The following is a 22,647-nucleotide window of genomic DNA, read 5'->3' on the forward strand; positions in this document are numbered from 1 at the left end:
AAATTGAGCATGGGAAAGGTGAGGGAGTGGAGGGGAGAAGCTGTTGTTTTACTACATGTCTTTTTGTTCCCCATTATGGAAACTAGTAATTATTTCTATTTCTTTATCCACCCCCTCCCCAGATTTCTCACTCCTGTTCTTCCTGTTTTCTCCCCATGTCCTGCTGTGGCATGAGTGAGCAAGCAGTTGGGTGACAGTTTGGCTGTTGGTCAAGGCTAAACCCGACAGGGTATTTCTAAGCACTTGGAATTCCAAGTGAAATTGCACAAGTCTTTAATTATGCTTTTGAGTTACTACAAGATTTTAAAAAAATCAATGCAGGGCTTGACCACCAAAACCATTGTGAAAACTAAATCTAAGCCCACTTTCCATAATTTCTTCCTTGAGCTGGCTGTCTCTTTATCTTTGGGAAATCCAAAAGAAGTCTGATGAGCCAAAGACGAACTGAACACAACCCTTCTCTCTGCACGTTATCAGGCTCATTCTTGAGAAAAGGTGGTGTCTGGTTAGACGAAAGAAGTCTTTGGGTGAGCTCTCAAATCAGCCGTGCTTAGCTGTAGCCTCAGCTGGACAAAAGATTTCACAACCTCACTACCTCAAATTACATGACAGACACTACTAAATAATAGGGAAACCCAAACCATGACACAGACCTTACAGAGAAGATCTGTGTTCATCAAGAAGGCGGCAGATTAGTTGAATATGCAACAATTTTTAATTTTCTCCAAGGAATTATTTTTTGGCATCTTGCCTTGTCAGCATACACAAGTTGTTCTCAAATGAATTTCTCAATTAACCAGTAGCGAGAACACAGACAGGTCTGTGCCAGCCAACAGGCTCAAAACCAGTATAGGTCCATATTGCCTTTTATAATTTGAATGCAGTTGAAATTCATGCTTGTTTATGGATTTGCCCTTTGATTTTACTTAGGCTCCTAAATTCTTTAAAATGTCCTGGAATCACTTACTACTCATTAAAAAACAGTTTATAAACTCTTTCAAAAGCCCACAAAACTTAAATAGTAAGAATTCATCCCTACATTCCTGTGTAGTTCCTTTGGTTGGAAAGAGAATGTCTGAAAACTATCAAAACAAGTGTCTCATGTGGCATGATCTATGAAATTTGTTCTGATATGTGCGGACAAATAAGGTCAGACTTCCCAGAAAGGCTTGAAAATGACTGCAATGCTTTGAGTATTTGGTGTTGTAGGATCTAGGTCATAACAAACTACTAACATACGGGATTTCAAAGAATGCTGCTGCAGGCAAGTGATGCCATCTGCTGTTGACCATCCACAGGACACTAAACCAGATGACTACTTTGATTTATGACACTTCTCTTTTGCATTTTTTTCTATCTCTACTACCCACTTTGAATATAAATTTCAATTTATTTTTTTTTTCACAAGGGGCATTTAAAGTACTTGTGTGATATCTGTTAGCTGTTTGTAACTTAGATTTCTGGTCTCCCATATTTCAAAATGAGAAAAACAGAGCAGATGTGGAGAGATGGTAAAAGGAGAATGGGTAAGGAACAATGTATTTGCATTTCCTCAGAAATATGATAAAACACTTTGGTCTAAGGACTATTGAAACTAAAGGGAAAATGTTCTGTAAGCTTTACTGGGATTTGGGTAAGAGCTGGATTGCTTTAAAATTTACTGAAAAGATCCATACATTCTCGTACATTTTTTTTCTTTTAGTAAAACAACGTGACTGCTACAATTCTAAACTGGAAGGAAAACAGTTCATCAAGTAGATCATTACTAGGTTTCCCAGAATAGGGTAGTATTCTGGATTTATCAAATGCTTCTACGAGTACTTCGAACAGGCCATTCTCAGGCCCTGGTTTATTTATCTATCTTTTTGAAAACAAATATCTCTACATAAAATCTTCCAAGTGAAAAAGAAATAGTAGTGTAGTGTCAGCAGAAGTATCTTGCACAGCCCCACCAGATATTTCACAGATAAAACCTATATCAGTAGTTAAAAATGACAGCTGAGAGACTGCAAGAAGACCTGAATGTGTCAAAAAAAAAAAAAAAAAAAGAAAGAAAGAAAGAAATAGATTAGCTTCCTGGAGTGTTTGAATTCATATATGGAGAAAGACATTTTTAAAACCATCTGGTGATAAAATGTGTTCAGGAAGCAGTGGTTTAGCATAAAGAACTTAAAATTTTTTTCACTTCATAGTTTTGCATCCTGCTCTACTCTCCACTTGACTCTGTGAACTGGTCTTATTTCTGACTGGGAGGCAAGGATGCCTCCACAAAGTGGTCCTTGGGCATCAGGCATCCTATATCAGCAGCTGCACAGACATCCTACTCATTTTCACAGCTTGAATTATGTGAAATCAATAGCAAGACTGTACACACACTGCTTTGGGTAGGTCCGCCCAGACTCTAGAATGTCCACAGCCTTGGGACCCTCGTGTTCTTCAGCGGGTACGAAGGGGCTGCTTCCTCAGCACACAGCCTCACGCTGCTCAGCCTATGGCCAGGCCTATGGTTGCACTTGTCACACTATCCCAAAGTACCAAGCTCTGTTTTGTTAGCATTGGGGTGTTTTGGAAATGGGTGTAAATGTATACGGGTGGATAACTCTGCTCCAAAATAACAGCTCCAGAACTTACGGAAGTAACTGGAGGCTGCCGTATAAACAATGCACTTTTAAATATTTTCCCATTTAACCATGTGCCATGCTGTCAAGCTTACCAATGGCACATCTGCAATGATCTGTCTTGCCATGATAGACAGAGATATGAAGTGTCAGCTTTCCCTTGCTCATCCAATAAATGCACACTTGTTTTCTTCTGCAATGGGAAGGCAGTTTCTTCAACAACTTTGAGCACATAATTTAATATAATATGACAGTATCTGAATTCTTATGCCAAATGTGATGGCAGGGAATGTTCATACAGAAAGTATTCATATGAAATATAAGAACAGCAAGGTAAAAAATGAAACATAAGGAGAAATTGAAGAGCTACAGTGAATAATTGTTCATATACCAATAACTGAGTATATTATTTCTCTGATAGTTAAAAATGATGTAGAAAATCTAAATGTAGATCCACCAAAGAGGAAACAGTATCTAATAACAGCTGGCACTTCAGTATATATTAATTTTAAAGCATGACTTTAAACATCATTTAATTGATAATACTGGAAGGATTCCTGATTAAGTAATGCTTAATTTAATGCCCTGTTCATATAAGACCTTAATGCCCACATAATGGTTTCAAATATTTAATTGTTATGAAACAGAACTATTAAGCAAATAGAAAAATCAGAATAGATATCACACACCTTATAATAAATTTAGATTTGGTTAGGATTTTCCCTGTGTAAGCCTGACAGATCTGAGATCTCCTTTGGTTGGAGATTGATTTTGCAAGTTACTGATGATGCTGTTGAGGGCATCCTTTATTGTTTGGTACTTGACATCTTAATAGAGCACACCTCCATGGACCAAAGTTGACGATAAATACAAATTCTTTACTGAGATGACTGAGGCACTTGAAGGCGCTTGGGTTGTGAGAAGGATGTGCACTTAACTGCATGGTCCTGCAACAGCTGATTTCAGTGAGGGGCACAGAATCAAAGTTGTTTCTTGTAACTAGAAAAAAGAGTTTCAGAATGTTGAGAACTACTGAGAACTAGTAAAAATATTTCTGCTAACAGGAAAATTTCAGTCCAAAACTTAAAAAAAGTTAAGAATTTGGAAGCTAAAACCCAGTATACGTGGAATTCTAAAAGCCCGTGTTGAAATGCTTTTCTAGAGCACAACTTCATTATCTCATGTTCTCACTTCTCCTAAGATACATGAACATATTGCTAAAATAGTCTGGATTTATAAGAATTAGTGAGAATCAGAAGTAGTTTTCTGAAAGCAACAGAACCAAAGCTATACAGAACCAAGGTAAGCTGCGTGTCTAACATGAAAAATTGCAGCCACGTGGGATTTCTTAATCAAATGGTATTTAAGAAAATTATCAGGAAAGAAACACTTAAAATACATTGCTAAATTTTCAGCTTTGGCCTCAACTGTGTTTCAGTAGAAATCTAGAGAAGAAAACTACTAAAATATGCTAATGAGACAGATCTCAAAGTAGTGAGCCTAAACAGGGCATAAAGGCATTCTTTTTGACTGTCTTGGTTATAAGTCAGTGCAACTGCAACTTTTAAACACATCTGTGAAACTAGGCATGAAGCTTCGGTATATTTTTATTTTCAACAAATGTGTTTTTTGCAAGATGTTGCCAAGAAAAAGATTTTCTCTCCGAAGTACTGAAATGAAAAAATGATTTTGGATTAGTCCAGCATTAATTTTGAACCCATGTAGGCTTCTATGGTACCCCATATATTTGTTGGCATAGGGTCATCAGCACAACATGAAAGATTAATAATTAGCTGCACTTGTAAGTCTTAAATACCTTTTAAAATTTAGTTCTAAATCCCTTCTTAAAGCATTATGTACAGATACAAGATTTCCAGACAAAAGCTCAAGAAGAGCTTACTGACTGATTCCACCTGCGACATGCTAAGATACATACAGGAGTTGCAGTACAGTGTTATGTGTTAGGGCCTAGAATTCCAGCAACTTGACATTTAAAATCAATTTTCAATAATAAAAATAGGCAAAGCATATGACAATAACGTAATCTTTACATGCTTTATTTAGGAAACACCATAGCAATAATAAAATAGAATATTTTAATACTATGCCTTCCCTTGAAAGACTGAAATATGATGTAAAAGCATTAAATAATATACACAGTATTTTTCAGACATAATAAGTACAGGTACTCCCATATAAGAAGTGATTCACCTAAAACATCATTCAGAAGTTGAATATAAGATTATCAAGACTTCTCCCAAAACATCAAAAAATAAATACTGAAAACATATATTATTCTTGTTAACAATGTTTGTTACAGTAATGCCACAGATCTAAAGGTAAGAGGATTCCAGTGGGCTTGTTATAAGCACGTTCAGGTCTCTGCCCTGAAGAGTTCCCAAACAGCTGACAACAGCAAATTTGATTTTAATTTAATTACTGTTTGGAGATGGGCTACATGGAAAAAAAAGGGCAAGAAACAGAAACACTGAAGGAAAGGGTAATGAGGGGGAAGAGGGTATGGGAAAATTTGGAGTGAAGATAACAGCAACTGCAAAAAAAGAGTCAACACTGCAGTTTTGTTGGTATTTCAAACTCCCCACAGTTTCTGCTTCTACAGATGTACCTAACAGCTGGATGGATCCTCTGGCTGAATACTGCCTAAGAAAACTGCTTTCATAGACAAAGTCTAAAAAGCCTTTTATATCTAATAGTGAGAGCAGGAATTCTGAAGGAAGGACAAAGTGGGGCAAGAGAAGGGCAAGAAGTTAGAAAATGCTTGCAGCAACACTGAATTGTCTGAACAAGGTCAGCTCTGATGCTGCAACATTTCTAAAGGGATCCTGCGAACGCCATTCAGTCCTCAAATCTCTCTGGCTATGTATGTTGTTTTCCTTCACTTTAGTTTCTGTTGTAAAAGGTTCGTATAGTTCAAAACAGAAGTGTAAAACCGAGTAGTTATTTCACCAATTGCTACAGATAAATAGGCTTACCTACAGCTAGAATACCCCATTATTCCCAAATTATACTTAGAAAAACAAATCCTCTGGAATCTAACCGTAGTGGAATGCTGCTTGTGCACAGCAGAGAAGAGCATTCCAGTGAAGGACTTAAAATACAGCAACGCCTTATTTTTTGGTATCCTCTTCCAGGCTGGAGTTGTGGGTCCAGAATGGAGTGCTGAATGCAGAAGGCATGTCAAAATGGAAGCCTAACCACCCTGAAGCTGCAGCCTACTCCAGCTCTAGACCAAGGTGCTGTGTAGATGAATTTATGTTCACAAGGCTGAAGATGCAGAACACTGAAGAGTACTCAGTTTTTATGTGAGTTCTGAACCTCTGTTCCCCGGCATCTTCACAGGTTTTATCTGCTTAAAGCACAGAAAAAGTCTTGGGAGCAAGGACTGGAAGGCAAATTCTCCTTACCACCAAGGAATCTCCTTGACAGTATTCTGTGTTTACCTGCAGTGGCACTGCTTGAAATCCAAGTACAGAGCAGACCTCTGAACCATTTTGCTCCCTTGTGCACAATACACAACGGCATACACAACGGCAACGTGCCCCCGCCTTCCCCGCAGTTACCTCACAGCTTCAGGTCACATCACAGAGGAGAAGCTGTGTTGCTCTATGCCTGCCAGGGAGAATATGGCTATTTGTGGGGATCCTTGAGCACAGAGAGAGTCCCTGGCTCCTGGGCTGGGACACAGCATCTCTTCTGTTAGAGGACCCTTCATATACGGGACAGGCTTACCTGTCTTACCCAGCATGTGCAGTCCTTGTTCCTCAGCAGTGCTGCACTGGGAGGTGCTGTGAATGTGCTAGTTGAGTTTCAGATGGAAGAAAGGGGCAAATAACTGACTAAGATGATGTCTGTCCTATTTTAGCTGTTGCTTTACCCTGACTGTAGTCAGGGCATTTTTCTGGGAAGTAGGTGCAAGTGGTCTAGAAATCAAGTTGATCCACCTTCAGCTTGTGTTTAAAAGAAAGAGGCAAGTGCCACCATGTTTTGTGAGGAATTCAAAATTGTCAGTGTGTGTTAGGCTCTGAGGGTGTTCTGACAGCACATATGGGATCAAGCTCACCAGAATATGGACAAGCAAGAATGTCTCACTTTGGCCTGCTGATGAGATTTAACCATTAAGCAAGGTGATAATCTCTTCTACTTTGTCAAAACTAAGTTACATCGTGTCACTGTAGATGTAGAACCTTCAGGTTTTTCAGAATTGCTGTTTTGGACACAAAGTAAATGCTAAATTCAGTTACAGGTATGTTTGCCCTTTACTAAATCTGGCCTCCAGTTATGAAAGATCTATAAAGGGAAATATTAATACCTTGTGTCTTCAAATCCCAAATGCCTATTAGAGCATAGTTCCAAAGACAAAGGTACAAAGGAAAAGTGAGTCTGTAGAGGTTAGCTATTTTGAGATCTCTAGCTTTAGTAAGTAACCTTGTTTTCTCCTCCACTATCTGCTTTCTGAATTCGCCTATTAGAACCTGAGGTATCTGACTTAAATGATTTTTCAACTTGCAACTTAAATTGAGTAAACAGGTTATACTCTCAACAACAGAACCCACCTTAATTCGCTTCCCTACAAAATAGTCTTAGCTTTTCAATGTCACTTTGATCATTTTATATGCACATGGCTTGCATAATTAAGAGAAATTTTTGCAAAGGAAGCTAGTAAGAACAATATATGTGCATCTTATCCCCTTCAGAAAGGAGTAAGATAGGGTATATTTACTGTACTATCATGTGCTAGTTTGTCCATAAAGATCATGTTCACAAAATATCATGTAGACCAACTCCCTTTAGTCAAAATGGGATTTGAGTCACTGGAACAGGTGCAGTCTCTGACACACTGTAGCAAGTCTGGAGCCACTTCACGACTGACAAATCACTGAACATGTTCCAAATGAAGTGGAACAAACACAGTCAGAATTTGCCCTTAGAATCTGATATGCTTAAAATCTCAAGAAAATTGAAATCATTTAAGAAAGTTGCATATACTGTTTACAGAAGCTGAATGTAAAGGCTGAGTGAAAACAAGACTTTGTATGGCAAGAATGCTCAGGAAGGAACTTGCTCCCAACCCTGAAAGCTCTTCTTCAAAGGAAGACAAAGGTACCCCTGACTTTTATCATTTTGGACAGCCCCACTTAAGTCATCAGGACAACTTGCTGAGTAAGGTGCTGCTGAATGATTATAAGAATTATGGAATCTGCCTTGCCAGACTGGAACAACTTGATAAGATTATTTTAGTATACGCCTGTTGAGTACAAATGGGAAATTTTATATTTCCAACAGTTTTCACAATTGAAGAATATCAACCTTTTGTACTTACTTAATAGCATTTTTAAGACCAGATGTTACGGTCTTACTGTTTTAAATATCTTCAATATTCTGGCAAAAAAATCCCCTTATGTATTCAGGGGGCACTATACTGTTGGTATTATTATGTGTAACTATTGATTCTTGCAGTGAATATTAACTGCTTTCTTTGCTTTCTTAGATGTCATCACATTATTTTTAATATTTAACTATACTCTCATCAGGCCACATTCTGGTTACCACGGTGCAAGCTCTGTGAAGCACTTACCTTATTCTTAACTTTCATCTGGCTGTTGAAACAATGCTAACTGTAGTAGGATACAGGGGCAACGCCTGTAATTCAGAACTCCTGGGATCAACATGAATCCCACTCTCCCCATCTCTGACGCATACAGTTAGAGGAGTACAATGGCAGCGATTGCCAAGACATCTAGGGAGGGCAGACATCCCCCTACAGGCTGCTTGGCTGGTATGTAGCCTGGGCAGAGGCTAGTGTGTTGCTCTATCTGCTGGCATCATGATTATAAAAATTCTTCCTTGTTGAGCTAAGTGTTGCTGCGTGTTGTTTCTCTCAGCTATACCACCTGCCAGCACTGCTTTATTGAATATCTGAGTTAAACACTTAAAATGGTTTGTATTATGTCTGTCTTAATGCAGCTGTCATCAAGTTATAAGCCTGCTGTCTCCTTTTAATTTGTAAGATATTTTGGAGTAGTCTAATTTGCCTGTGTGCTTTAGAAAGCAGATAATAATTTTAAAGTGTCATAATTTGGGGAAAACCCAGACATTTCAATACAAATTTGGCTACAATTGTGTGCCAATAGAATGTTTTAACAAAACCTTAGGAACTAATCGAATATTACTTTGGTCTGAGAAACTACTCTCTATTGCTTATGGAGAATGTCAGAAATCTAATATAGATTGCAAAGGAAAACAAAAGCAGAAATTACCTAAAACTACATACTTAAAGCAACACTAGAGTAACATTTTTGTCCACTGCAATAACGACAGGAATGCAACCAGGACGTGATTTTTAGTTCTGCTTCTCTAGCTTTTCTTGAACTCAGGGAAAGCTACATTAACAACTTTCATAAAAGATGCACTTCAATGCCAGGTAAGGAAACTTTATCCTGGAATCTTCGCAGTGAAAAGATTTACAGTGACTTTTGTCACAGGCTGGAAGGGACACCTAGAACTAATCTAGTCCAACCCTCCTGCTCAAAGCAGTGTCAGCTACAGCAGGTTACTAAAGACCATGTCCAGCTGAGTTCTGAGTGTCTCCAAGGATGGAGACTCCACAAACTCTTGGGGCACCTGTTCCAATATTCTACCAACCTCGCAGTAAAAAAGGGGTTTTAAAAATGTTGAAATCAAATATTCTGTATTTCAGTTTGAGCCTGGTGCCTGCTGCCCTGGATATCACCGAGAAGAGTCTTCTCTACGCTATGCCATCAGATACTTGTTACACACATTGATAGGATCCCCTTCCAAGCCTTCTCCGAGCTAAACAATCCCAGGTCTGTCAGCCTCTCCTTGTGTATCAGATGTTGCATGCTTCCCTTCATCTTCGTGGCCATTGACCAGACCTGCCCCAGTATTTGCCATTCTCTTTTCTACGAGGGAGCTCGGAACTGGAGCCAGCATTCCAGATACAGCTTCAACAGTGCTGAGTAGATGGAAGGATCAACTCCCTCAACCTGTTGACAACACTTCCTAATGTAGTGTAGTAGGCTGTTTGCCCCCTTTTCCACAAGGGCACAGTGCTGGCTCATGTTTGACTTGGTGTTCACCAGAACCCCCCAGGTCCTTTCCTGCAAAGCTGCTTTCCAGGTGTTTGTCCCCCAGCCTGTCCTGGTGTATGGGTTTATTCCTCCTTAGAGTCAGGACTTTGCAACACCAGTCTGAACAACAGAGGACAACCACATTCAAAGCTATGTTCACAGAGATGTACACTGCCATGCAACCCTGAGTTCCTCTCACAGTTTCATTTCATAAAAAAAAAAGACACTGTCAACATATATATCAGACTGTCACAGAGATACTGCCAGTTCTGGTTTCAGTGTGCCAAGTACACACAGAAGTACTTGCATTATATAACCGTATCAAGTACTTGAGAATATGAAAGGGACATTTACAAAAGTGTGTACCCAGTTGTGCAGACCTGTATCTTAAAATACAGTTCTGAGGTATCTTTCCATTTAAATCCCAGACTTAGTGAACTTCACCTATAAGGCTGACTCTTTATTTGATGACTTCTAAAATGACACCAGTCTTTACCATCCCATAAAGCAGACCCCCTTCCAAAATACAAATTTTCACTTTTTTCCCCCCATCTTCCAATTATTACAAGTATTTTCCTTTTATTTTCCTTCAGGAAAAAAATCATGCTGACTCCTTTTCTTGCTGCTTTAGTTTCTCCAGTTTTGATCATGACATCTGATGCTGCAAGGGTGCATCATGTAATTACTTCAAGATATTTAATTTCTGATAAATTAATAGAGCAGAAAATGCAGTGAAAGGACCAAACCTTACTCACTTTCTTTAGAATACAGTTCATTAAAAATCGCTAAGAATTTTTAGTAAGAGTGTCATGAACAGGAACTGACCTGAGGTCCTGAGAAAACCAACACTGAAAGAAGAGTTTACTTTTACTTGCATTCCTAAAAGATCATCAACTAGAACTAGGATATTTCAATATAAATTACTTTTATTTCTAATCTTTATTCTCTGAAGGCCATGATAGTGTTGGTAAACTGCATCTGTCCTTTGATAAAAATCCACCTATTTCTACAAGAAAAATACCTAACAGAGCAAGTTAAGAGCATGTAATAGTTATGAGGACCTATTAAGTTGGAGATTGAATCTGAAGTTTAATTTCTCAATAATCACTTGGTGAGGGGTTTTTGTGGGGTTTTTTTTGGCTGGCTGGTTGGTTGGTTGGTTGGTTTGTTTTTTTTAGTAAATTGGTTTGTAACATTTTTAAACACATCACAGTGTAAAGGTGTCATTATTAATCCTTAGTGTTTTCTGAGTAAAAGACCTTGATATTTAGACAAATCTTGAAATCTTCTGTGAGAACTCGTATTTGTCAGACACAAATTGTTCAGATGCAGCCTTTGGCTCAGATAATCTCTAAAGTACAGATTGCTGGGTGGTGGCAAGTATACTATGGAAAGCATCGTTTTACACACAGCCTGTTTTTTATATGCTTTTTTACGAAATCTCTGCTACTGGCAGCTGTCAGATTTGAGCTCTATGAGGTGATACAGTCTAATGCAGTGCAGACTTCATAATGCAGTGGAAACTTCAAACTTCATGATTCTATGATTCTATTCAACACAAAGAAGGATTTAAAACCACGTAGCTTGTAAACGTAATTCATAAGGGTTATGTTTCCTTGCTACTTCCTTATCTTTGTCATAATCCCCTTTGTTTTTCTTTCTCTAAGTGTGGCTTTCACTTTCTTGATCTCCCTAGCTGAACATCCTTTTGATGGCATTATCGTTGTATACTTTTCCTACAGCTACAACTGCAGTCTTCTCCTCTTGTCCATATTATACCACTGTCCTCCTCTGATGTCCTGAACTGATATGCCCATAATCAAAGCTTTTTTCCTCCTCATGACTTCTATCCTGTTTTATTCCTTAGGCATTGTCTCCACCTCATTTCTCTCCATTCCCACAATTCCCAAATTTTCTTTCAGAGCTGTTTTTCTCACCACTAGTGGATCTGTTCCTGTTTACTTCCTTCCAAGTCTCTGTACCTTTTTTTATTCGCCCTAGTCTTGCAGAACACGTGAGTTAAGTAGGGAAACAGGTGCTCCTTCTATCTGCCTGAATCAGGAATGTGTTTAAGAGTCTCAAATCCTGATGTATTCAAACAGGAACCATAAAATGAAGCTGTCTGCTAATATTCCAAAGAAGACATCAGTACAAACAAGATTAATGAACTTAAATGTTGTCCTAGACAGTGATGCCAGTTTCTTTAAAGAAACTCAGTGCCCTGCAACAGCGCATGTCACTTTGAGACTAACTGAACGTTACTGATGACCTTAACTAACAGAATGCTGATATATATAATGAAATTTCATAGTCTAGTAACAAAATTAGCTAATTGCTATCATTCTTTCTAGGTGGGAAAGCAATCGTCTTTCTTTAACAAGCTCTGGAAGACAGAATTTGTTGTGTTAACCAGAAGTTCACAGAGTCCAGTGCTGTGCACTTTGAACTAAAGCAGTGAGCTAAATGAGCCTTTGTCCCACCTGCTGACTATCAGTGATTTCTGAGCAATGCACTACAATCCTGATCACTCAGTACTGAGGATAATTTGATACATTCCCGTCCCCATTTATTTTTCTCCCTGATGATTTTTCTTCTTACCATATTTTGTTCCCATTCCAGATCTTATGCCATATGTACAACACAGTTCTTCCTCTTGAAATAATGACTGAACCTCTAAGACTATTTATTACTCCTGTCCTTCTATTTCTCTTCTACACTGAATCTTCGTCTCCCATCTTCACTCACAGATACACCAAACCAGTTAAGTTGGTTCGTACGGCTTTCCTCAGCTGCAGGGCAGTGGGGATGTGAAGCACATCTTGTAAAGTATCTGTCAAACCAAACAAGTAACTTCCAGAGGGTTCCTAACACCTACCAGTTGTTATGGATATCACATTATTATCAGAGTTATTTAAAACAGTTTTAGATTAGTTAAATGTCAATCTCGCAGCAACTGCACAACCTTCAGGACATCTTTGTGTATATAACAGACTCCCAGTTGTGAAGCGATTACTTAAAAAACTATATACTTCTAAATTAGCAAATATTGATGGTTTTCTTTATGGGGGAAAAATAAGATTAAAAAAATCTGAGTTAGGTTCTGCTGTTCAGAAGTATTATTTTAGTTTATGTTGGTCTCTCTTTTGAGTCTAAAGGTGCACAAGATCAGTTTTACTACTGTTTGCTTCCACATTTTCAGTGCTACCATGTTGAGGTAGTGTACACTGGTTAAAAAGAACTGTATCTTTTGGTTGTGGTTTTGTGGTTGGTTTGTTTGTTGTTGTTGCTGGGGGTTTTTTTGTGCATTTTTTTTGTTGTTGGTTTTGGTTTTTTTCTTAAATCCTCATAGACTTTAGGAATGTAAAGCACATGTCTGAAGAACAATCAGAAGCTACAATAACAACTCAAGAGTCTTTGCATAAAATTACATCTATAAACACTGACAGTTCTACTACAATAACCAACTAGTGTTTTCTTCTGTTTAGTTTATTAGTATGGTCTTCCCTTATATACTAAACCTATGACAGATTTCTCATAAACATCAAAGTGGTGAAAGAGCTATAATGGGCATTAGGTAGAACTGCAAAAAAAGAAAGCTGTTTTTCAGTGGTACACAATGGTTTACGGTGGACAAGGCAGGTGGACAAAGTTCTGATGAAGTGCAGTCAGACAGACACAACTTAGAAGGTATATGTGTTAATACAAATACCTCAGTCACCATAATATGAAGAATCCGCAAATAATTAGACATTGTGTAAGCAGCATGAATTCCCATTTTGTAAGACACGTGTATTTACCCCTAGTTTATCTTGTAATGAGGCATAGTCTCAAGTATGTGATGATCCATTCTGTCACTATGGAAAGGAATGTATATAATGTAATATCAAAGAATAAATGAAAATATTATATGCTTGCATAGCTTCAGTCCTCATTTCAGTGTTAGGTTAACAGTTTGTCTCTATGATCTTAAGGTCTTTTCCAACCAAAATGATTCTATGATTCCATTCAACACAAAAAAGGATTTAAAACCATGTAAAATGTAAGCACAAGTTTTCACAATAATATTTGTATTCCTCCCCTTATATAATTTTCACCTAATTATTTTTTTCATTTAATTTTGTTCATTCTCTAGTTGAGCTAAGCCAGCTGTCTGTAAGTGTTCAATTAGGTATACCCAATGAAAGACTGGGCAGAAAGCTATTGCTATTTCATGCCTGAAACACAAGGTTTCTCCCTAGATCCTTTTAAGTTGTCTAGTGATACAGAGTAAAATCCTGTTCACCTTACGTAGAAGGATCCAGTGAAACCAGCAGGATACCACCTTGGTAAGGCAACCAGCATTTGACCCAAAGTTGCACTATCATAAGGATATGAGCATTCTGTAGAATTTGCAGTCATACATCTCTATGCTGAAAACAGAAACACAAGTCAATGCTTTCGCTGAAAGTTCCCTAATGTAGTATTTAGCAAAGACGTGCACATAAGTACAGCTTCAATTAAACATAAGTAGATGCCTACCCAGAAATTGCTGCTAGTTTTTGATGAGCCTGATAGGCCATCTCACATCCTCGGGTTCGAGTTTTGTGCATTTCCGCATGCAGAGACGGACAGGTGACTGAGACATCCCCAATGGAAATAACCAGCTCCCGATATAGAGCCACTTGGGTATTGAACTCCTGGACAAGCTGAAAAACAAAGATGACTTACTTACATGAGACATTTAACTACACTAATAAAAACAATCAAGATTGTAAAAAACGTGCCCAATATAGGGCTTGTTCATGCTGCTCCCACTTTCATGGCATATAGGATCAAGTGCCCAAGATTTAGTAAATGTTTAGGGCCTCCATGGCAGCTGCCTCTTCTGTTCATTTGCAGGAAAGTAGTGTTTCTGTTTCTAATCTCTGAAAGTGTTTGAGTTATTAGTCGTAAATATAAAGCAGACAAAAAAACAGCTGTTTTACTAGTAGCATGAGGTCATTTTTTGCTATCATAAAAGACAAATATATCTCCAGAAATTATCACCCTTGCCCCTCCTGCTTGCTGCTTAACAGTACATTTAGGGACTGGAAGGTAGCATTTGCTTTTACACTGGCAATTTTGCTAATTTATTTTGTAATTATTTCTGTTCTGTCATTGGCCTCTAACCCAGACTTCAGACTTAAAATTCATCTGAAGTTATTAGCTGAGAAGAGGAAAGAGACAGGCACTTTCCAGTTAGGATTCTAGAAAGCACTTTTTTCCATTGTGGAGGGGGGAAAACAGACAAAAGTAAATAAACACTACAACTGTTACAGAAACCTAATATCCAGCACATACACATGGATGCTAGTGGATTAATAGGTAACTTCTACAGTGATGGAAAAATCCCACATAGGTGGGATTATATTTTAAGAAAATGAAGCATTTGCTGTCTTCTGAAAGCAAGCATGTCAGACCATTTGCTCCACATGGTGATGGGGGTGGAAGGCATAGAGCAATAAGAAGAGTATTTATTTACCCGTGTTTTGCTAATTTGACCTCAATTTCCAAACTACATAAAAACAGACAAAAGCAACTGCTCGTAATTCTGCAGCCATCACTACCACGAGGAGTTCAACATATCCCAACATCCAAGTCTTCTAAAAACCTGGATTCCATTAGATCTACCAAATTTTAAAGTCAAGCTCTCCAATTCTCATAATCAGAAAATACATAAGTTGCTTCTCCCTGCAGTATTACATTCTGTCTCTTCATGCATCCCACTGTAACTACTCTGTATAACTGAGATGTAGTATCAGGACCTGTTTTCCAGGCCATACTTTCTTAAATTTCATTATAAGAGTAGCTAATAGGTTTCTCTGCTTCTGGAGCAGCAAAACAATCCCAGTGCATTTCAGTACATCTGCACCATCCCACTCTCAAGCCCCAAACAAAATCAAAAGCACACACCAAACAAAGCCCCAGGCACAATATTTGCTAAACCTAGCTTCAACTCTCTCATTCTGTAGCTTAAGACCACGCATGAAAGCAAATTAGAGGAAAAAGCAAACAAACAAACACTACTACTTTGTGTCGTCGAGTAATTATTCTGCATTAAGAAAAAGAGAAGAGCGTTTTATCCTGCAAGTGGTAACTGGCTGTGCCACACACATTTACCACCAGTTCTCACCTGACATCCCTTGTCTGAACAGAGGACACATTCAGCCACCTCAGCATTGCCAATGAAAACAAAATCACACTGATGTTGCAGCATCAACACAGTGAAACAGAAAAAAGCCACATTGGTTTTATCTCCTGACTCTTACTGCATCTTGACAACCCATCTGTAAATCATATTTTATTTCTGATCAGTGAATTCTATAAAGCCGGCACTTCTGTTTAACTAACTGCATTATGCTGTTGGGAATGAGAAAAAAAGGCAGGACCCAGTAGGATCCACTTGTTGGGTGTATTTATAGAGCTACTGTGGCAGCTTTTGTTCCTGGGTGCACTGGAAGTTGCTCCCAATTTTGAAGTATCAGAGTGAATATCTGCCAGCACATTTTGCAGTATTAGAGGGAAAAAAAATGCCAGGATACGGCAGAACAGAAGTAGCAGGTACACTCCTAATGCTACTGGACAGCTTTAGCAATATCCAGATTTTTCAAGCAAAGTAGCACAGCAATTTCATTTGTTTTCTATTTCAGTCATTGGTTAGAGAAGCAATTTTGGGGGCCAATGTCAAGCTGACTGTAGCTCAAGGAGACAGATATGGGCTATATGGAGCCGGTTTGGAGAAAAGTGTCAGGATCCAAGCATTTTTAATATGAATGGAGAAACATGTCATATCATAATATGACAGTCCAAAAATATTAACATGGATGTGGGTGCTTGATCTGACGTTTTACACTTGCAACCAGCTACTCTGGGGAGTCTGGAAACAGGTATCATGTATAACAGGGATGGAATTTCAGAGTCTCAAATTCTGAGTCCTGTTTTAGTAGGATTTTAGGGGAAGAGTGTGGTTGCAGCACCAGATAGCAAGCCGAGAGTGCAGTGATGCAGTGGAGGCAACTATTTACCTACTTAGGCTTCAGCTAGTGCAAGTCTAAGGACAGATTTGGCCGGCTCTAGCAAAAAGCAACTCCAGCTGCTTGGCAGCACCGCAAAGGCGGTGTGTGCCCGGGCCAGGGCTCTGGTCCCTGCCCTGTCCCGCAGCACCCGGCCGGCTCCCCACAGCTCTCGCTTTCCCTCCCCTCCCGCCTTCGAAGCGCTCTACGAGTTAGGCTACGGGGCAGCACCCCCGACGGGGACCGCAGTTTTAAAAATAGTGCAACTGCACGTGATGGGAATAGGCAAGCTGGCGGGAGGGGCAGCGCCGCCGCCAGCGACGAGAACACTCGGAAGGGATCAAAATTGAGGCAAGCCCACTTGTGGTACCCACCATCTTGCAGTCATCCAGGGCTCTCTGGGTCTGGTAGGCGCTCTCGGAGCTGCTGCCCCGGCGTTCACTGTCGCGGCCGTGCGGCGGGGTCTTGCTGCCCTGGAAGATGGAGGCGGCGGAGCGGGGGCGCTTCCTGCGCCCGCTCGGTGCAGCGCTCATGCACACGCATCCGCCGCGCGGAGACGCCCGCCGCGCGGGGCCCCGCGGGCGCGGGCAGCGCCTTCCCCGCCGCCGCCGCCCCGAGCAGGGGTGCGGGCCCGCGCCGCTCGTCGCCTCGGCCCGGCCGGGACCGCGCCGCTCACGGCAGGGAGCGCGGCTGCTGGGGGCGATCGCCGGGAGCCTGCGGGAGAGCCCGGCAAGCGCCCTGCAGCATCGCCTCCGCTACCGCGCGGAGAGACGGAGGGGCTGGCGCCTTCACTCGTTCAGCAGCATGTCAGTCCCTGCGGAACCGCCCCGCCGGTGGCATGCTCTGCCGTCCTCCTTCCCGCAGCCGGCGGGGAGAGCGAGCGCGGCCGTGCCCGGCGGAGAAGGGCTCCCATCCAGCGGCCGCCGACACCTGCCCGATGCTCCCGGCGGGGGAGCCCGCCCCGCCGCTCCACTACGCGCTCTTTCGCGGCGCGTCTCACCCGAGCACCCGCCGGGAGCCGGCAGCCGGTCGGAGGGGCCGGTGGGCTGGCGAGGCCCGGCGGGCTGACGCCGTCAATAGCGCACCGCCCCCACAGGGCGGGGGAGCGAGCGGCAGCCGCCTCCCGGCCCCGCCGCTGCCCGGCCCCGCCAGCGCCGACGCCTCGCCCGGCTGCCGCGGGAGGCGGGTCAGCGCCGGGGCGAAGCGCCCTGCCGGTGCGTGCCCCGGGGGGAGCCGTGCGGCGCCTTACGCTCTGGGTGGCCGGAACCGCGGCGGTAGCCGGGCCCAGGCCGCCGGGGCGGTTCTCCCGTCGGCGTTAGCACATCGCGTGTCCAGCTTTTGCCGGAGTTGATACTAGTCTTCAGGAGGTGTACTTAGAAAGCATGTTTCAGTTTAACAACGACTTGGTTCACTGCTCAAATTAGTTTTCTTTCAGTAAAAAAAAAATCTTGCTTTGGGGCTCAAAGAAAAATGTACGGAGGGTGTGGTGCAACCACACTGTAGATTGTATTTGTTCATTGTAGAAAAGATAAAATAATAAATGTTAATTCCATGCTCCAAAAGAACAGTGCAGTTGCAGTTCAACAGGCTGATGCCCGGTCCCCAAAGGCCTCAGGACCAGCCCATCCAGTGCAGGCGGCTGTGGGGCTGTGACTACGCTGTGTCTGCTGCCACTTCCCATAGGGTCCCCTGGAGACTGCACTGCCTTGGGACAGGATACACCCTGAGCCACCTTCAGCTTCAGGGCTGTTTCTGTTCCTCTCTATAGCCTGGTAGCTGTGGCTGCTTGGCTCACTTCTGGTATAATTTTATTTCTTCAGGACATTAAATAAAAGTTTTTTATGTTTCAGTAATGTTCCTGATACCAAGGGAATGCCAAAGACCTCACACACAGAAACCCAGTCAAGGAGATTGAATATGCCAGTGATGGCACTCCGGCAGCCCAATGGGCTTTTTTCAGGCTGTGCTGAGGCTTACTGTTACGCAGACAGCTTGGTTCTACCTGAGTCTGGATGTGGCCTATTAGTCTGCTGTTTTGCCAGAAATGGAATGTACTGGATGTATATTAGTGCTGGTGGGTTTGCAGCACTTGCAAGCAGTCATTGCTTTAGCTAAAACTAAAATGACCTTGCAATTATAATGTTACCATTGTAAACATACTACTAGATCTTCAGCATCCAAAGCAGCAAGAAAGCAGGAACTTGCAGTTTGCATATGCTATTTTTAAGGACTTTTTTTTTTTTTTTTTTTTTTTTAGTAAACTTATTTCAATTACTCATAGGCGATAAATGCTTGGATGTGGTGCTGCAGGAACACAAGCTTTGAGCCAGGACATCATATTGCTTCCATATACAGACAAGCCATTATATAATGGCAAGGAAAATATTTTAATACTGTCAAAAAGCAAAATGAACACATCCTCACATCTATATAGAACAAAACATATATTTGTAAAGGAAAATTACTATGACACATTAATGCTAGTGTTTTAATCGTTGCTCATGTATCATTTTAATCACATGTCCTAGTCTTATTTCAGTCTATTTCCAGTCTTATTAAGAGTTACAGTAATAGCAATAATGAAATAATCCTAATACTAAAACCAACAAAAAAAATTCTACAAAACAGTGCAGCATGTTTACTTGTAAGTTACCTGGCTGAAGTTCTGGTCCCTTGAAGTCAATGCTAGAAGTCACAATGACTTTTAAAGCAGTTAAGAGATTAGTTCCTGGTGATGTATCTGCCCTCTATAAAGCCGAGTCACAGCCAAGATTGGCCCTTCAGCCAACATCTGGAACAGTCTGAAGTCCTGGTGACCTACAGTGTGTTCAGTCCTGATTAAATGTGGCTTCAGTATGTCCACGTTTAGAAGTGGATCTGGTGATTCTTTCTGTAATTTATAAGACTACATGTTTTCATAATTTTTCCATCTGACTTCTGAAATCATCATGGAACATGATGAACTTGATGGCACCCCAGAATTATGTTAGAGAAGCAGGAGTGACAGGGACCAAGTCAGTCTGGGATGCATAAGAAATAATTACTTTTGTAGGCGTCCCAGTTCTTGGGCTGGGGCGAAGAGCTCCAGGGTAAGCCACTAAATGCTGTTGCAGGGCAGGCAGCAGGAGCAATATAAGATCCAGTTTGAAAATCCATACCACCAGGAAACAAAATGCAGTCTCGAGAAAACAGAGGTATATGTGCTGCAATGCTTTCATGAATACAGTAAGGCATGATTCTTTCTTCTTGTTTGAATTAGAGCTCCTGTCACAAATGGGCTTATTCTAGCTTCATCTCCTGATGTTTAATGGATGGCAACAAGCAGGGGCTTGTTGCTCCCTCCTGGAGCATCCTCTCAAAATCACGGGTGGGTGACCTTGAAATAAATACAGAGAGTACTTGGGCCATTACATAGACAAATTCTTTGGCAACTCCACAGCTCGAAATGAAGTAAAAGTAAATATGTAGGCTTAGCTATACCCAGCCTATATTGTAAATCTGAAAAGTGAACCGAGATGAACTTTTTACTTGGGAGCCTCTTTTGTTCCATTTTCTTGTAATCTTTGTCTAATCCATTTATTTCTCTGGTTGCTGGCTTCTGGTAATATTTCCCAAGGGTGAGAAGAATGTCACGGACTAGGTAAGGTGTGAAAGAGACACTGATTAGCTGAGAACTATGATGAGGTGTATTTGGAGGAGGAAAAAAAAAAAAAAAGATGGTGTGGAAAAGAAGCAAATGAATAGAGAAGGAAAAAAAGGGCCATTTCTGTAGAACGAGATACAGAGAGAGGAGTGGAAACCAAGTCACAGGTACTGAAGAAAATAAGGGAAAGTAATTGTGTATGATCTCCTTTGGAAAGAGAAATAAAATATAAGTTTAAAAGTTAGGTTGAAAATGAAAACTTAAGAATAATAACAGAGACATTTTCCAATTTCTTTAAAATGTGTGGTGGTTTTTTTGGTTGTTGTTTTGTTTTGTTTGTTTGTTTTTAAGAAAGTGAAGGGACTGTCTTTCTAAGCCAATATGGTACATTTTAAACAGAACACAAATTTATTCCCTGGAAATGCAGGATCAGATCAGTGTCTGGAGGTAAAGTACTCTATTTTTGTACCAGGCTTCCTGTGGTGTAAAACTGTTTGACCCTCATAAATAACAATGCAGAAATGCTATTGAGAATCGCATCTTCAATGGCCGTTTCTTTTTTATTAATCATTTCCTACAGGCTGGGAAGTCAGGGAAAGGGGTGCTACATGAGGCACTATTCTGGCCTGATCCAATAAACAAGTTTTTTATGTATCCAAGGAGTTAGCCGTCCTGACTAGAGATCCTCTGGCAATAGCTCCCTGCACCCCATTTGACTCAAGTCAAATCATTGCATGGCAAAAATTGCACATTAGTACATTTTAGTGTCTGTTTGTCTAATACTAAGATATAGAAGAATATTATACTTAATCTCCTTAGAAGTCAACACAGCATTTTTGTCCCTAAATACAGTAACTATATATTTTTTTTAAATGTCTGAAAATAATTTATGTGGATACCCCTCAAAGCAAACAAAGGCACCCCGTTCTGTGAAATGTATAGCCACAGTTCAACAAATACTAGCAATATACTAGACGAGGTTGTAAAGACACTCTTCTAAGTTCTGTTGTGTCAGTCTCAACAATTTCCAAGTTTACTTGGGAAACTAATGTCTATGGAGTGTATTAGCCATGGAGATGCTGAGGAAAAGGCTTATTTTGCTTGCAGACTCTGAAAGTTAAGAAAACCAGAGTCATTCGTGAGTCTGTCTGTAGCTGTCAGCCCAATATATGCATTCTGCTCCTGGATATGAGTGCATGAAACAACATGCTTAAGCTAGCAAAAACGTCAAAGTGGTTTAGTCTGCTTTACTTCCCTGTAAGTGTTGCAAATGACTCCTTGTGACACTTAAATCATGCCCTGAGGATGCCAGAGATTATTGTGGTGAGATTTTTGGCACTTAAGAACTATCGCAATCCTTGAATCAGAGGATGAAAGAAATTCTAAATCAGATAATCAAATGTATGTTCCCACCTTCTCTGTTTCCTTTACACATGTATTTACTTGTGTAATTCCAACATTAATTTGTATGGAAATACCTGTGGGAGCACTCAGGTAGCTACACAACTGTTTCAAATTTAGGCAGATTTGCCCAATGCAATGTAGGATTTAATGACAAGGAAATCTTAAGAAAATGTCCCATACAACCAGATCTTCTTTGTTTTCACCTCTATAAGTATATATTTTATTTTAAATATGACATCATTACTAAAATAATGCTAATGCCACCAGTACTTCTGTTATTATGAAAAAAAAACAAATGCCTACTTAAATAATAAACATTAGCATAACAAATCTTCCAACTAGAGAAATTAAGAATTGTTTCAGAAAAGAACAAGGCTAACATCAGTTTCTCATTATGACAGTATCAATAGAATAATTTACCTTAAGCTATAGTGTAGTCAGCAGAATACAGAATGATTGTAATAAATTAATATAAATTTGCTTTAGTGTTATTTTTTTTGTTAGAAATTCTGCCATAAAACCAAAGCCACACAATGAATGGAAGATCAGAAAGACCACTGATAAATCTTCCTGGACAGGTGTATTAAAAAAGACAAGAAAAATTATCTTTATGGTCATAAAGCACGAAGCCCCAAATAATTTAAAAATATTTATAAGAACTAACAATTAAAACTTCAGTTTTATTACATTACTTAAATTCCTTATGGATAAGAAGTTCTATGATAAATTTCATAAATGACTGGGTAGTAAAATATTAGAAGAAAGACTTACACAAATAATTTAGTACATTATTTATGGAATAGTGAAGATTAAATTGTTAAAGCAAAACATTGTTATTGATA

General features: G+C 40.2%; 1 protein-coding gene across 1 annotated transcript in view; it reads right to left on the reverse strand.

Annotated features, from left to right (window-relative positions):
• Window positions 1–17,806, reverse strand: part of RGS7BP (regulator of G protein signaling 7 binding protein) — a 43,716-nt gene extending 25,910 nt beyond the window's left edge. Inside the window, exons 1-2 of the mRNA XM_082074319.1 lie at window positions 17,133–17,806; window positions 14,246–14,412 (exon numbers count right to left, since the gene is read on the reverse strand). Of these exons, the coding sequence (XP_081930445.1) occupies window positions 14,246–14,412; window positions 17,133–17,291 (326 nt within the window). The 5' untranslated portion in view covers window positions 17,292–17,806. The remainder of the gene's footprint in view (window positions 1–14,245; window positions 14,413–17,132) is intronic.
• Between the last annotated feature and the right edge of the window lie 4,841 nt (window positions 17,807–22,647).

The sequence above is a fragment of the Streptopelia decaocto genome (genome assembly GCF_964273445.1).
Source record: "Streptopelia decaocto genome assembly, chromosome: Z".
NCBI classification, from domain to species: domain Eukaryota; kingdom Metazoa; phylum Chordata; class Aves; order Columbiformes; family Columbidae; genus Streptopelia; species Streptopelia decaocto.